At 46.7% G+C, this 16917-nt stretch overlaps 1 protein-coding gene across 1 annotated transcript in view; it reads left to right on the forward strand.

Annotated features, from left to right (window-relative positions):
- Positions 1-7041: 7041 nt before the first annotated feature.
- SEC16B (SEC16 homolog B, endoplasmic reticulum export factor) overlaps positions 7042-16917 on the forward strand; it is a 33711-nt gene continuing 23835 nt past the window's right edge. The window contains exons 1-8 of the mRNA XM_059675463.1: positions 7042-7309; positions 9276-9634; positions 10977-11086; positions 11866-11986; positions 12741-12849; positions 14544-14688; positions 15298-15449; positions 15734-15795. Coding sequence (XP_059531446.1) covers positions 7139-7309; positions 9276-9634; positions 10977-11086; positions 11866-11986; positions 12741-12849; positions 14544-14688; positions 15298-15449; positions 15734-15795 — 1229 coding nt within the window. The 5' untranslated portion in view covers positions 7042-7138. The remainder of the gene's footprint in view (positions 7310-9275; positions 9635-10976; positions 11087-11865; positions 11987-12740; positions 12850-14543; positions 14689-15297; positions 15450-15733; positions 15796-16917) is intronic.

Genomic DNA, 16917 nt, shown 5'->3' on the forward strand with positions numbered 1-16917 from the left:
CCATCCTCAGTGAGAGAGGAAGTATCCTTAGGAAGCTTGTATGGAAATTACGTCATAGAAGCAATGTCAGGAAAGGCAGCAAGTGTTTACTCAGCTTGCAGGGAATCTATAACACTCATTTATGGAATGCTCCCCCCCCCCCAAATAGTGACCTTTGGCCATCTCCCTTGTAATGGTTGCAGACATGCATGCTTAGAAAAGAGACTTCTCCGGCATCTTGTGGTGCCCTTCAGTGTCCTCCAGGAACTGAAGTTTGAACTTGTTTTCTGGTGTCAGAAGTGGCTCCTATGGAAATGCCCTGATGTGCTAAATTCAGCATTAAAGCAGCACTCCTGGGGATCGTAACTGTATCTGCAGTCACTTATTCCAGACCGGGAGAACAGGGTGTGAGTACCACTGAAATGCGTGTATGCGCTCACACTGTGCACGCACGTGGGCTATTTCTGTCCATGGAACAGCAAAGCATGTGCTTCATTGACTAACAAGCGGGACAAGAACATACAGATATTGATCTTTGAGTTCTTATGTTCCTGATTACATAGAGGGGGGTGGGCAAAAGTAGGTTCAAAGTTGTGCATGAAACACAAAGTTTATTCTTGTATTATTATTTATTAACTAGAGGCCCAATGCACGAAATTCATGCAAAAGTAGGCCTTCGCAGCCCCAGCTTTGTCCGGAAGGTCATCTGGACAATCGTCCGGACATTTGTTCCGTTGTTCGGCCGTTCAGTCGATTTGCATATTACACTTTTATTATTATAGATTATTGTATTACAACCATAAACCTACTTTGCCCACCTCTGTATATATCAGGTTGAGTGAACCTATTTACATTCCAGGTATTTGCATGGAATGGATTTTTAAATAATTGCCTTTTTGCCTTAAATAGATCACGTGGCTATTACTAGTATGCTTTTCTGGACAGAGCTTTGACTAGAAGTCCTGTGGTTGATTTTCCTCCACTCAATGACTGATAATGACACTGTGAGTTTCATGAGATCTCTTATTCTTTCTGGTCTCTCTTTTATTGCCCCTAAATGGACAAACTCTCTACTGATGCCACTGGGTAATAAAACCAATGAGCCAAGGATGGGCACCTCTGGGGAAGACAATGCTGGTGAAATGGATTATTATGATGAGAGAGAGGGCAGAATGAAAATTTAAAATAATAACCTCAGATTAGATTCTAAGCTAATAATAAAGGTAAAAAATTGAATGTGAGCTATTATAAATGCTAAATAAGGACAGATACCCTGATCAGCCTAGAAGATAATTCTGCTTTGTTCTTCTAAACAACCCCGACAACATCTATATCTTGAACACTTACTCTGTGCAGGCACATAGTACATTTCCTAGATCATGCATTCATCTCTCCATCAAATATTAATTGAGCACCTACTGTATGCCATGAATAGTACATTGTCTCATTTATCCCACCACAATAATGTGTATCTATTATTATACAATTAGTTAACAGATGAAGACAGTTGGCCTGAGAGGTTACCTAACCTTAACCTTGAGGTCTCACAGCTAGTCAGTGGAGGCACTGGGACCAAATCCACCTCCGACTACAAAACCTGAGCTTTTGAACACTGTACTGTACACGCTCATGAGCTTTGTATACAGGTTAGCTTGTCACACCTTTAACAGAATGTACGGAACCTGAAGAGTGAAAGAAAGACTTATTGAAAGTCCACTCTTCTATTTATCAGGCCTATTGGTGTTTGTTTGTTTTTTTCTGACACATTCGTGAGGCCCTGTGAGGTACTTTTTAGACTTAACTGTAAAGATAAGGGAACTGGAGTTCATAGAGATTTCATTTCAGCGAGAGAGGAAAGAGAGAGAGAGGAGAGGAGAGGAGAGAGGAGAGGAGAGGAGAGGAGAGGAGAGGAGAGGAGAGGAGAGGAGAGGAGAGGAGAGGAGAGGAGAAGAGAAGAGAGGAGAGGAGAGGAGAGGAGAGGAGAGGAGAAAGAAACATTGACTTGTTGTTCCACTTATTCATTGGTTGGTTCTTGTATGTGCCCTGACGGGGATGGAACCTGCAACTTTGGTGTATCGGGGCGACGCTCTAACCAACTGAGCTACCTGGCCAGGGCTGAGATTGAATTATGTTCCCCCCAAAGGCATATGGCTGGGAAATGGCACTGTTAAAACTAACTAAATCCAGGCTTCGATTCCTATTTCCTTTCCTCCAGGCCTTTGCTATGCCCAAAAGTGACTGAGAGAAGGATATTTTATAAGGAAACAGAGACAAGGGCTATGGAACCGGGAGTGCGAAGGCTGTTGAGTGGCAGGTTTTCTTCTACTCAGAGTTCAGATGAGAGTTTGAGTCATGCATGTGTGTGGTACATCAGGAGGAGCATCTTGACTCTAAAATTCTGGGGCGTGTTTCTATAAGGAGCCTGAGGACGCACGGCCACTGGAGAACAAACACTCCCTGTGCCAGTAACTGAGGGAGTCTTACATAAGAGAGGATTCTCATCCGGCATGGAGAGCTTGGAGGGCTGCGGGCTGTCAGTGGAAGCTGTGTGCGAACGAGGGCCTGAGGCTCCCTGCCTCAGACACTGAGTCACCTGCGGGGATGGGTTCCTTCCAGCTCATCCGTTATGGGTCTGAATGTCTGCTCTTGTTCAGAATGAGTTTCTTAAGCATTTCCACCAAGTGGCTGGAGCGACTCTGGAGGTCCAGGGTATGTGTATATGAGTGTGTGTGTGTGTGTGTGTGTATGTGTGTGTGTGTGTATGTCCCATTGCAAATATGAAATTTTTTTGACATCTCATACTTCATTGTAAAAATTAACACAAATTTGAACTTTATTCCATACTATCCAATAATACAATACTTATGTTTATTTAAATTAAAAAAACATATTCTGGAGTTGCTGGTACGATAAAACTGGTGTTTGTCCTGTGGCATCGTGCATTGCCCCTGGGGCTCTAAGTACTCGAGTGTGAGAAGCCGTGGGCTGCACTTTCTTGAGGTTTCTAAATCCAGCGCCTTAGACCACTCGGCCACGCTACCTCCCACTCTTGAGGTTTCTAATTCTGATGTTCTCACCTCAAGTGCTTCTTTGGTTCCTGTGTAAGCGGTGTGACATAGATTCTCCACGTCCCCCTGATCTCTTGGCTCAATGGGGGCACTGGGTCAAGTGTAAAGGAAAAGTGTGGATGTCACTGCAGTCGTGGGCACTCAATTTATCCTTTCCTGATAAGTTGTGCAGAACGCTTCCTACGCACATTAGAGCATTTCCAGGGAGAGGAGAACAGTTAGCATTTATTAAGCACTTACTATCCACTAAGAGCTTTGTAGGTTTTTAATCTAATTATTCTCTCATAATAACTCTGTGAGGTAGGTTCTATTATTAGCCCCACCGTACAGAAGAAGAATAGGAGCTATAGAATAACTTCCCCGAGTTCACGCAGGGAATGGGGTTGAGATTCACACCCAGGCAGCCTTGTTCCAGGGCCACCAAGTGGTACTGCTCCTCTGGGGAATGTGTCCTGTTGACCTTGGGAGCTCGGAGAACTCTCCAAGCACATTACAGCCCTTTATTTCATCTAGTGGGTGTGTGAGTCAGCTGTGCCGCGGAGCTTGATGTGAGGTCAGAAGTCACAGCAGCATCCACCTGCCACTCCACGCATCCTGGTTCAGGGGCAGCGATAACGTGGGAGGGGTAAAGTGAGAGAGGCGGGGCCACCTCAGCCAGCCCAGGGCTGATAAGGAAGAATGGCTTCTCCCGCTCTTGGCAGCAGAGGTAGGTTCAAGGAGGGCAGGTTTGCAGGCAGCCGGGTGGGCGGCATTTCCAGGAGCCTTTTTGTCCCGGCTCGTACACAGGATTCCTCAGTCCTGTAGGAAACCTGAATTGTGCCCAAGCCTTCACTCCTGAGGTTGTGCTAGGAGTGACAGCCCCAGGACTGGCACTGGTAGCTTATGGTGCCCGTGCCAGGCTAATTGTCTCTGGCCCTCAGACCATGTTTTCCTGGCACATGTCCTTCCTGATAATTGGACTGCTGAGTGGCACAGGCTGCTGTGCATGTTGTCTGACACCCAGCTCCCCTGAAGGAAGGGGTCACAGCCTTGGAGGCCAATGACCGGCCGGAGCCCCGAGCTCCGCCTCCGAGGCTGGTCCAGGTGGCTTGCTGGGGTCAAGAGGCTGCTCTGCACTAAACCTTTACCCCTTGATTCATCCTTGGAGTCAGAGATACGAGCCACTTGCTGACTAAAAAGAGCCTCAGAGTGTCAGCTGTTGTTGGAAATGTAGTGTGGACATTATTCAGTCATTCCCATTTTAGCTAAGATTTTTATTTATTTAATATTTTTCTTTCTCTGTCCGATTGGAGTGTGTCTTTTAGACGTATGTAGTTTAACAAGCTATGCAGGTCATTAATTTCAATTTTGTCTCATTTATGCCCCATAGGGCATCACTTTGGTGAATCTCTGCTCAGTCCCCTTAACTCACTGTTCAGCATTCTCTTTTACTTTTTCCAGAAATTTCCTATCAAAGTTTCACTCTATATTCAGGATGTGAGAACTGCTGGATAGAGTTATACAATTAGGTTGTCGCTGCTAAATATTTAAGGTGTTTATTCATTCACAAATAAAATCTTTATTGAGTTCTGGTCATATGTCAGGCACTGTGCCAGGCGCTTTGGGTCTAGCATGGAATGAAGCTCAGATGTTCAAATCCCCATGAGTTTCAAGTCCATCTAACTGGTAGCCCACTTGTTACCTCGAGGACATGTTCCTAGGGAAAGCCCACTCCCCTAGCCCACCCAAATCTTCCTAACGTTTCTCCAGCCTCTTACCAAATGCTCACCCTGGTCTGGTGAGTAGAGATTAGCAGTGTTATTAGCAGAGAGGACACTTTTGTTAGACAGATGTCAAACCAGGGCAGTCGCTCCTATTTGAAGCAAGATCCTCATCGGTGGTCTGGCATTTGGAAAGGACGCAGGGACCCGGAAAGGAAGTTCACATACGTTAGCAAGTGACCAGGGCTCCAGTTCTGGCTCATGGTTGAAATGCAGAGCAGGAATCAGGCAGGCGGATGGGTCGCTTGGGGAAGGGAGAATGTGAAGACTGTCGCTCTTCCAGCACGAGGGAGCCTGTGGGATCACGCAAGGGCACTGCAAGCAGGGTGTGGGTGGCAAGACTAATTTTAGCCCACCTCCTGGTGGGGACGAGCTGCTAATGTATTTGTCAAGCTGGGTAAATTTGGTTAGAAACCAGGAGGAATTGAACTGCCAGGTTGAGAGATTTTGTAACTAGATATGTGGGCTGGGCAAGGCAGAGACCGATAAATCCCAAAGCTTTTGGGCTGGTGCGATCCCACCACGACTATTTCGTTCCATGACCCATATAACTGTTGTATGCCATATGTCTATTCCATAATTAAAGCTAATTAAAATTGATTTGGTTAGTGAGTGTTTGAGGAGTTTCCCAATAACTCTTTAGATAACTGGAGATGCTTTGGGATGTCACAAAAAGAGTATTTGGAATAACTGAGCTAGATTTGGAATAACTAAGGCAGAGATGTGCAACGAAGGCTGGCAGTGAAATGGCAATTCGGGAGTTCGAGTTTGAAAGTATGCTGAGTCAGGAACCTGGGAGTTTGGGACTGTAATCTGCATGCTGGTAAACTGCTCTCTGGACACAGCCGCCGCCACCTTGCTTTACAGCGTTTGACAGTTGCTATGTAAATACTCCCACCACGGTGGATGTCCAGTTGCCGCCGGCTTCTTTACTGGCTCACACAATTCCTGCATAAGTCATAGTCAGCCCTTGCAAGGCCAGGGCAAGGTGACTCCCTCACACCAGTATAACCCTGACTGAGCTTCTGGTCAGCTTGGTGGTGGTTTTGGGTAAATCACTTCCCTTCTCTGGATCTTAGTTTTATCATCAATAAAGTGAAGTTGCAGAGTTAGCCTCCCAGTAATGTAGTCGGTGTTTTGGGGCAGGACTAACATCCTGTTAGAAGCCAAAAGAGTCTCAGCAGGTTTTCATGAACCTTATTGTGATATGTCAGAACACGTAATTGTATATCTGAGCCCGTGTCATAATTAACCATGTTCTGCTTCCTGCTGTCGCTGTGTGTCCTTCTCCAACACCTCCTCCCAGGAAGATTAAAAATGTCAGTGCACCCAGCAATGAGCCAGACTTCAGGGCAGAATTCTCTGACCCCAGTGGTGTAAGAAACCATGCCCATGGTCGGTCAGAGAAGTCTACATTCTATGGTCAGGCTCTAGGAGTCAGGTGAGGGGATGAGACAACTATATCCTCCATATCCTCATAGTGACCTGTAGTTCAGGTACAGTAGTGTATCTGATCACGGGACCCACATGTGGTCTTCCCTGGACTAGTAGCAACATGGGGGGTTATTTTGCTCCAAACTTTTTGAAGGCAAGGACTCTGTCCTTCATATTTACATGTGTCAAATCCTGGTATCTTATAGAGACGAAGTAAGTGTTTGTTGAGAGAAAGAATAAACTTTTTGGGCAAATGCTGAATTTTATTCCCCTCCCCCAATTTATTGAGATATAATTGACATATAACGTTGTATAAGTTTAAGGTATATGACATGACTTTCTGCATTTTAAAATATTAATTCACAAGTAGACACGAGCTACCTGTGATTATCTTAATCATGCTGAAAAATGTATTTTGTAAATGCAAGAAATTATTTTCTTATTGTAATAGAAAACTTTTCAGTGTCTTCAGTTCAACATTGGGCATTTAGATTTACCTTCCTTTAGGTAACACACTTGATACACAAACAGAACCCGGTGGAGAGAAACATGAATGAGAGAAACCCCCACCAGAGAGACCAGGTATTTACAACCCGCCAATGAGTACCTTTTTGAAAAGGAAAAAATAATACTGATATATAGAGCGTATTTCTTTATACGTGTGCCATTTTACCAGCACTTACTCCTCATTGTGACCCTCATAAGCTAAGTATTGTTATTCCCCTTTTACAGAAGATGAAACTGAGACTCAGAGAGGTTCAGTCATGGAGCCAGCCAGTGGCAGAGCCCCAAGGCAGCGCCCCAAGGCTGTGCTCTTCTGGCCGGGCCAGGCTGCCTGCGGGCTTTCTGGGTTTCCTCTCCCCGGCGCCTCTGTTCCTTGTTTGCCGTGGGGTTTGGATGCTTTCACATGTGAGTGAACCTAGCTCAGCCCACGACCAGGCAAACAGAAGCACCAGTCTCCGACAGGGCTCTGAGCAAATACGCCAGGTCAGGCCTGTCCCACATGCGGTGGCTGGGCTGCACTTTGCCCCAGTGAATCAGCTCCATGGAGGCCCGGCGGTTGCAAAGGTAACTGACTGGCTGTGGATTGGAGGGCCAGGTGAGTCTTGGTAGATGTGGCACCTGGACTTTGGCAGTCTCCACGAGGAGCGGAGACATCCGTGGGCCAGGTTCCCGGAGCCGCGCTGAAGGAAGGTGGCAAGGCGTCAGAGCAGGTGTGTGGGGACCTAGCTCCCTTGTGTCCTCTCTCTTACCTGTGCTTGCTGGGCTGTCAGATTAGCAGAGGCAACATTGCCCTCACTGGGGCCAGGGAGGGTCATGGAGGTGAGCTCGCAAGTGTGACTTGTCACTGTGGATGGAACGTCTTCATTCTGAGAATCTTCGTTGCCTTTGGGTTGCTGCGCTTAATTATAGCCTGAGGTCTAACTTACTGGAGTTGATCTCTCTTGGCAACAAAAGGACGGGATTTTGGCGAAGAGATTGGGTGTTGTGCCTTTGCAGTCAGGGAAGGCTGCCCAGTGAAATATCTGGGGACAGGGTGACAGAGACTTTCTTACATGTGTCCAAATGGTACCGAGTGCCTCGGGCCTTCAGGAAAGACCCACACACGCTTTCACTGTGTCTGGAGCATTTGGCCTCTGCTGGAATTTGCTGGAAAAAGCTTGCATTTTTTTCAGGAAAGCGGGCTACCCTGGGCAAAAGGGTGCTAGTTTCCCCGAGCGGTTGTTGATCTTGGGGTGGAAGGCACTTCGGCACCTTGCTCTTCTGGGCTGGTCTGTTTACAGCCCTCGGCTCATCGCGGTGGACCCTGGCTCCGTGGCATTTGAGCAGTGACATGTTGATTTCCACACATACCCTTTGACCTTTGTTCTGATAAGGATTTTTGTTTTAGGCAGGGAGCGTCAGGAGTGGGAGCAAGTGAAGTGGTTTCCATCAGAATATTTCCACTGAAAACCGTCCCCAACAGAGAAAAAACAGGGTCTGACCGAGCTAATGAATTCTCCCACATGAGGGGATCCCTGAGCAGCTGCGAGGTCCGGGGTGAGCTCTTCCTTTGGGGGGCAGCTGGATGGGGGCAGTCTTCTGTGACGTGGGCTGAGGACCTGGGAAGGCAGACTGTCCCTGGAGCCTTCTCCCATTTTGAAGAATAAGTGGGGAGAATCAGTTTGATTCTGGGGAGACTTCCAGGTTTTAAAGTCTCCAGCCAGGAGGATCACCACGACATGGCTCTCCAGGTGGTCATGGAAGCAATCCCAAACCTTTGCCTTGGTGGGTCCCCTGGAGGAGAGGCCGGCATGGCCTTGTTTGGGGCTGAGTTCTAAAGGTGAATTTAAGGATTCAGAGAAGATGTCTCTTGAGGTCAATTTCAGCTTCTTTTTGTTTAGGAAATGCCTTCAGCTACCCTCACTACCCCAACCTTTATCTCCAACACTAACTACTATTTATTGAGCAATTACCATAGGCCAGATAGTGAACTGGGCATTTCATAAGTTATCTCTAATTCTGACAGTAACCCTGCAAGCTAGTCAGTATGATCCCCATTTTATGGATAAGGAAATTGAGGCTTGAACTAATTAACTAGCTAATAAGTGGCAGAGTTAGGATTTGACCTCTGGTCTAGATCTAAGCCCACTCTATTTCCATGATAGCTCAGGATCCCCATAGTAAATGTTGAATAAATATTTGCTGGTGGAATAAATGGACATTTATTTAATTGGAATACTTTGATAGGGTTTTGGCGCTTCATCTGTTACTGTTCTGTCTCTCATGCCTCCCACATCTATTATTGCGCCAACTAATTACACTTTTTAATTTTTAAAGCAACCACCATATAGTTGTCTAATCTGTTGTTTATTTCATGTATCTGTTTGAGATTTTCCTCCAGATATTTCTATATCAGTGGCCATGTGGTTTGTTTTCGATAGAAGATTTTGAGGACCATAAGTGCTTTTTTTAATAGAACTCAATCAACTATCATGTTTGGATATAAACCTAAAGTAATGATAATTTTGGGGTCTTTTTGTTTTGTCTGCAGGAAGATAAAATAACTACACAACTGACTAAAAAAAGAGAGACATTCAGAAGGTCAGAGATGGAACCCTGGATTCCCCAGCAGCCGCTGCAGCCCCGGGGGAGGCCCCCAGCCCCATCCCAGGGTCCAGACCGAGGCCTTCGGAGAGATGGATATCATCGGCCGGTTCCTCACTCTTGGCACAAGGGAGAGAGGTTCCATCAATGGCAAGACATCCGAGGGAGCCCCCAGCCACAGCAGGACCCCAAGGCAGACCACCAGCAGCCTCATTACGCACCCAGGCCTGGGGAATGGCATCAGCCTGTGGCCGGGGTGGACTATTACGAAGGGGGTTATCACCCTCACTTGTATTCATATTCACGGTATGGTTTTAGAGCTTGGAACTGACCCAACCCTCCTGAGTGCTTACGAACAGATTGTTCTTGTCCTTCTTCCTTTTCCTTTTATTTCTCCTCTCTCTCTCTTTTTTTTTCTTTTTCCTCCTCCACCCTACTACATTGATTTGGCTAAACCCTTTGCTCTCTCAAATTGACTGAAAAGAATAGTTCCCCTTTCTGTATCCCCTGGTGGGACTTCTTAAAGAAGCCATCAGGATCTGATTGAGTGTTGGGGGCCGGGGAGAGGATAGGAGGAATGAGAGAATGGTGAAATTAAAGAGAGCAGATGAAAGAAACCCTCTATTCCAGGATTACAAAAAGGCAATACTGTAAATATATGTAGACGATGGAACAGCCTCTCCTAGGGATCCCTATAAAAACTTCCTCATCATCTTTGAACCACTCTGATGCAGGGTTAGTATGACACCACCAGCATCAACAAGAGCCCTAGCACCTAGAACAGTATCTAAAATGTGATAGGCATCCAGAAAAAATAAAACGCATTGAATGAATGGATGGGAACTTAAAAGAAAAATCAACCTCAGAGAGAGCAGATGTAAGGTTGCAGGCTCCATGTTCAGAAGGAAGGGGTCTCGGTGAGGTAATTCTAAGTTGGAGAATCTAGAATTCCTACTTCTGGGTTCTAACTGAGAGCACTGGACGCAATGTTTTATGGAATATTGGAAGCCACCTGTGTCCACTTTGGCTTTTCGAGGTGGGGTGGTATTTATCTGCCCACAGATTCAGGATTGAAATTATGACAAATATTTTAAAGAATTTTGCCCTATGAAATGCTAAAGAATTATTAATTGATGAAAATACTAACAACCTGACATTACTTTCCTCAGTCTTTCTGTATTGTTGAATCCTCAAAGGAAGGTATGTTAAGGACAGAGGCAATCAGATTTAAGGTAGTCCAAGCTGACCTTTTCATCTCATTTCCATGTGTAATATGCATGGGAATTACAATGGCCTATTGGTCATCCTGGAAGTGGTTTTCTGGGATACTATCAGGGCAGTGCTTTCTAAGACAATATCTTATGTGGTTGGATGTAGGTACTTGAAGAGTAAGAGAGATCATGGGGAAGAAGAATGAGACACTTTGCTATAAGGATTCCAGCTTTGTTCTGAATCAAAGCTCTTACTCCTGCTCTGGGCCTGGATTTTCTGTGTATGGGATCTAGAATTAACTGTGCCTTTTAAGCAGGTACTAGACCAGGGTCACAATTCTGTCCTCTGAAGTTGTTTAGTTTGTCCAGTCTCCCATTGGTTTCTCTCTTTACTGCATTCATCCTTGAAATGACTGGCCTTCACTGTGCTATTTTAGGCCAGGCATTGATGATCCATACCAGAGGTATCACTCTTCTGTAAGGGAAGAATATCCGTATGGAAGTTATTACTACCACGGGCACCCACAGCAGCAACCAGAAGAAAGAGGTATGGAATAACCTCCCAGAAGTCTTTGGGGTGGTGCAGCTGGTCAATAGGCGGGGCAGAGGCCAAGGGAGCCATGCTCAGAGCCTAACCTTGGGCACCTGCTCTACTGGGGTAGAAAGAACTCCCGCCCCTGCCTACCTCTTTCTTGGACAGATGAGGTCACGGCAAAGACACTACTGCTTGCTGTCTCGAGGAGAAGAGACAGAAAGCAGTCATTTTCTTGGTACGTGTAGATGATAGTACTGAAACTATCTTTATGCTGCTAATATTATGGATAGTCTGCATTTCATCCACATGTTTTCTTCTACTTCTCATTATAGCCAAGATTATAGTCTCTGACCAAGTATTATAATGTCCTCAAGTGTGTGACTGGGCTGCAATGAGTCTGACCACCATTTACCCTGAGAGTGCAGATATGCACCATTAGGAATTTATACCCTATACAATAGTAAGGCTTTAGGTATATGCTAATGGCTGCTAGCAGAGAGAAATCTGTTTCAACATTGAACACACACACACACACACACACACACTCACACACATGCACACACTCACACATGATCATCACCATTGTACAGTTGTATAGGGCCATGCTAATTGGTTCAGGGAGGACTGAGGGGCATCTCATCATTAGCTCTCACCAATTTTATTCATTTTGGCACATGTGTTTTGTACCTACTGTGCTCCAGTAACTCAGCTTCACAGCTTGCAAGTGTGTTTTCGGAACTTTCACAAACAGGAAGTGACCTGCTTTATTTATTTTTTTTCCGAGGGTGCAGTGCCAAGGCAAGCGAGTCCTTATATCCGGCATGAAGACTATCGAGATCAAAAGTACCTCAATGAACATCATCGTGAAAACCAGAAGAGTCCATTTGGAACAAACAGTGAGACCCAGTTTCAGTAAGTGTGAAAGGAGAGGCCAGGTCAACATGATCAGCCAAACTCAAACTCTGTTAGGAAATCTTATAGCGTCTGGTGCTGGGCCCTCATCTCGGGCAGCCTGTCGTCCGCTTCTGTTGTGGGGATGTGGGGGTTTTGTTCTCGGGGATGGAGGTGTAGCCCAGGATGGCCCGGGCCAGCGGTGAACAGGAACCCTGGGAGGAGAGATTCTTAACTCAGAAATGTTCTCAAACCTGGGCTAGTCTGAGTCCTGTTTCTTGAGGTCCATCAGAAAGCAGGCCCTTTGTTCTATGTTGGTCTCGTGATTGGGTCCTGCCTGGGGCTGGGACGCTTCTCTTCTGCCTACTCCTGTGCCCTAAGACTGGGACATCTTTTGGGATCAGGCGAGCAGGGGACGGGAACAGCCTTTTGTACTAGTACCTGTCCTGGTGCCCTTGGCCTGGCACCTGTACCCTGGAACCCATAAATCCGACTGCTCTGATTTAAGTCATTCCAGATGTCAGGCAGCAGGGACCACCCTTCTCTGCAGGGTTCGGGGCAGCGTCTAGTAACTGCACTGGGGAGCCCTGGAGCCCCCTTTTCCTGGTATTAACAGATTGAGGTGGTGAATGGAAGGACAGTGCTTCTCCCTGCGGCACACAGGCCGACCTGACACCTGTCCGCACTCGGCAACAGAACCACCTCCAGCAGAGAGCAGCTCAGCCTTGCTGGCTTGCCCAGGACCCCTCTCACCTCTCCTGTCATTTTGCTGCAGATCTCAGAGTGGGAACCCTTATAGAGACAGCCCTGCTTCCAACTCTGGACAGGAGTGGCCTGAGGACCTGCTTCCGGAGAGTGTGCTAACTGGGGCCCAGAAGCATAAGGTAACTTGAAGTGACATGGGGGCTGGTGGCCTGTGACAGTGCCTCCCAGCTACATTGTCAGCAGTGGCAGGGCGGGGCCCTGGGGGTGGGCTCTCCAGTGGCCAGCAGACTGAGTGGTCCAATTCTTCCCTCCTTGGCAGAGTCTCCACTCATCCCTCCTCTTTTCCCCATTTTCCTGTTTCAATCTGAAGGGCCTGGGACCCTGATCTGGCCCTTTTGCATTTTTGTCAAATTGACTGAATCAGGAAATGTCACGCAGCTCACTCTGAGGTGCTGGGAAACAGAGAAGAGGCTGCCAGCACTTTGGTTCACCCAGGAAGTGAGAAGTTGCTGGAATCTTTTAATTCAGGGCTGAAAAGCAGAGCTTGAAGCCTGTCTTGACGTTTAATTTTATTTATTTATTTATTTTTTTTTTTACAAAGCATTATTTTATTTTATTTTATTTTTTTAAATATATTTTATTGATTTGTTACAGAGAGGAAGGGAGAGAGATAGAGAGTTAGAAACATCAATGAGAGAGAATCATCGATCAGCTGCCTCCTGCACATCTCCTACTGGGGATATGCCCGCAACCCAGGTACATGCCCTTGACCGGAATTGAACCTAGGACCTCCCAGTCCGCAGGCCGACGCTCTATCCACTGAGCCAAACCGGTTTCGGCACAAAGCATTATTTTAAAATATATATTTATTGATTTCAGAGAGGAAAGGAGAGTGAGAGAGAGATAGAAACGTCAGTGATGAGAGAAAATCATTGACCGGCTGCCTCCTGCATGCCCCACACTGGGGATGGAGCCTGCAACCCGGGCATGTGCCCTGACCAGGAATTGAACCTTGATCTCCTGGTTCATAGGTCAACGCTCAACCACTGAGCCATGCCAGCTGGGCTGTCTTGACTTTTTAGGAGACCGTCTCTGTCTTCTAAAATCTTACTGTATATATCACCTGGGCCATAAAATGGAGCTCTCAAATTTTTTAAAAATAAACATTTATTTTGGAAACATTTTAGGTTTATGGAAAAGATGCAAAGGCACTATGGTGACCAGCTTTTAATTTTTGACAGTCTTGTATAGATTTTGTTTCCCTGATTGGATTTGTATGGTTTTTGAGAACAGTTTCTTCTGTATACCTAATGCTCAGTAGGGCAGGGCACATGCTGTCATGAAAGCAGCCACACACATACACACTTTACCGCGTACAAAGAGCTTTTGCATTCAGTTTTTTATTTGCATCCTCCCAGGAGGTAAGTTCCATGAATTTTTTGTGGGCCTGTATCCCCAGGGAAAGCATGGTGCCTAGAGCATAGTAGGTGCTCATTAAACAGCTGGGGAATGAACGCATGATTAAGTACGTGAACTATGCAGGGCAGCTATGATTATCTATGTTATAAATGAGGGTACTCAGCTCAGAGAGCCCAAGCCACTTGTCACTAGGTCATAGCAGCTCGGTATTGACAAAGCTGGGATTTGATTCCTGGCCTCCTGGCCCCTCCTGGGCCCAAGGCCTGCACTCTTTCCACTGGGGCCTATGCATCCCTTAGCAAACACCTGTCCATCGAATCATCCATCCCTGTCCTTTCAACACATTCACATTCACTGTATTTATTCGAAAGTTTGGAACACCTGGGAGGACCATCTCTCAGAAACTGTTTCTGATTCTTCCTGTGTATGTGTTTTCTTTGTTTTTCACTTCCAGCCACCACTGCCCCACGAGTCCAACCTTCTCCAGCAGCACGAGTCTGGTCTCAGCTCCAGTGGCTATGAGCTCAGTCAGTACATGGCAGATGCCTCCGAGCCTTATGTCCCCACGGCTTCAACAGTTTGGAGACCAGTGCAGGCTGGTGGGTGCTGCAGTGATCAGAGGAGTTGGTTGAGTCTGACGGGAAGAGGGCTGGAGGGCAAAATTTCTTGGAAAGACACCTTACCCTGGTTTCCAAGAGTAGAGCATTGTTCGCCTCATTTGCTTACCTAGGTCTCCTGGGCAGAGAGGCCAACGTGGCTCCCTTTCCCACCTTTTCTCTTTACTGGACATTGCATCATAGCGGATTCTTGGAAGGGAACCCTGCCCCTAGCCACCCCCGGGCACGCCTTGGTGCTTTTAAGTAGCAGGTGAAGGAAGTGAGGACTGGAGTCAGTTTGGTAAAGCAAGGGCAGGCCACAGAGCATCGTCGCTTTGTCTGGATGTGGCTGACTTGTCTAGTCCCGGCCTCTCTCCATTGCCAAGAGTCTGGGCTTTGCGCGTTATTACCATTTGGACCCACCATAACATCCTTGCCTTATGCTCTGACATATTCCCAGGGACTTAAATCTGCTTCTACTCCTGTAGCCCACCCAGAATCTTATCTGGGTCCCCGGTGGAATTTAGACAGAAATGTGTTTGTGGCATCCTGCTAAGTAAAGAAAAGCAGTGGCGGCCATGCTAACAGTGTCCACCTGTGTCTGTTGGTCAGCGGCTGACTCGGCAGCTGATCCCAAGGCACCCATGAAGTTCTACATCCCCCATGTGCCTGCGAGTTTTGGGCCAGGAGGTCAGCTGGTGTGTGTGTGTCCCAGCTCTCCCAGTGACGGGCAGACGGCCCTGGTTGAACTGCACAGCATGGAGGTAAATAAGAGTCTTTGTCCCCAGAAGGCTCCCTGCTTCCCTTTGCCTGAGCCTGGGCATCTCCTGGAACAGGGGGCTCCTGTGGGGAACTGGGCGGGGAGCTTCTCTGGAAGAAGTGATGCTGGACTTACATTTTCCCTGAGATGCTATTGGCTCAATTTCAGCCACTGGAGAACTCACTTTCTCCACGAGGCATGAGCTGCACTTTGGGACCACAGCCTCGGGTTCTGATACGGGGCATTGGATGGACACCGTCTTGAAGAGCAATCTAATTTTTGTTCCAGGTTATTCTTAATGATTCTGAAGAACAAGAAGAGATGAGAACTTTCTCAGGACCCCTGATCAGGTAAACTACCATATGAACAGCTGAGTAAAGGCTTTTGAGACCTACACAGTCTTCCTGCCAAGAATAGGATTTGGGGGGGATTTGTTCTTGGCTTCTTTGAAAGAAAATGTCTATCCCCACTGGAGTAGAATTTTCTGTGCTACCAGACAGAGCCTAATGTAGCCTGAGTCTTTTTGAGAAGCAATTTAGTAGTTGGGGCGGGGTGGGGTGGGGGGAGAACAATTAATGTGAAGGTTTAAAAATCTGAAATCAGTTCCATTTTGCAAAGGTGACATGGGAGGAGGTTTTAGCGTTCCGTGTTCCTAATAGACATTAGTGGGGAAGTGCAGCACCGCCTGGGACCTCACAGACAAGTGGATCATAGCGGGAGGGGGGGGGGCCGGGGGGGGGGGGGAGGCGAGGGGGAAAGGCTTGCTTTTTCTGGAGAGGGATCTTGATCTGCATGAATTCCTGGATGGTGTGCAAGTCTGCCCTCTGCAGGATTGAGCCAGAACTGCTTTTAAATGCCCAGTCCATTCTGATAAATATTCACAGTGCCTTTTGCTGTGGAGTGTCCTGACTGATGTGAGAACATCTGGGGCCCAGCCCTAGGCATCCTACTAACTAGATATACCAAGGCAGACAAGTCATTTAACTCTCTCTGGCCTTAGTTTTCCCTTTAAGAAATGATGTAACACTGGCTCTGCCCACTCCAGGCAGTGGCTGTGAGACACAAGTGAGATTAATGCACATGGAAGCCCTTTAAATAGTAACACCATTATATAAATGTATTCTTAACCTGGATCTCCCCCTCTAAGAAAATCCCCATCTAGTATTTTGACAGTTCTTTTAAGTAAAACTGAGTGTGTCTATTTCTTACACAGATGTGGGTAGAGCACCGAGTTGGGTATTTTGGACACTAGGATACTGGTCCCAACTGGGTGTTGATTTTATTGAATAGTCTTAAGCAAATAATACTGCTTGTTTATTGAGCACTTAATATATGCTACATAGCTTGCTAATTTCTTTTTTGTATGGAGGTAGATTTTTAAAATTATTCTGATCTTGGGGAAAAGCTGAGGCTCAGAGGAGATAAGAAAGTTTTGTAAGCTGAGATGTGGCAAGCTAGATTTAAGTCCAGGG

Source organism: Myotis daubentonii, chromosome 18, assembly GCF_963259705.1.
Source record: "Myotis daubentonii chromosome 18, mMyoDau2.1, whole genome shotgun sequence".
In the NCBI taxonomy this organism is placed as follows: Eukaryota; Metazoa; Chordata; class Mammalia; order Chiroptera; family Vespertilionidae; genus Myotis; species Myotis daubentonii.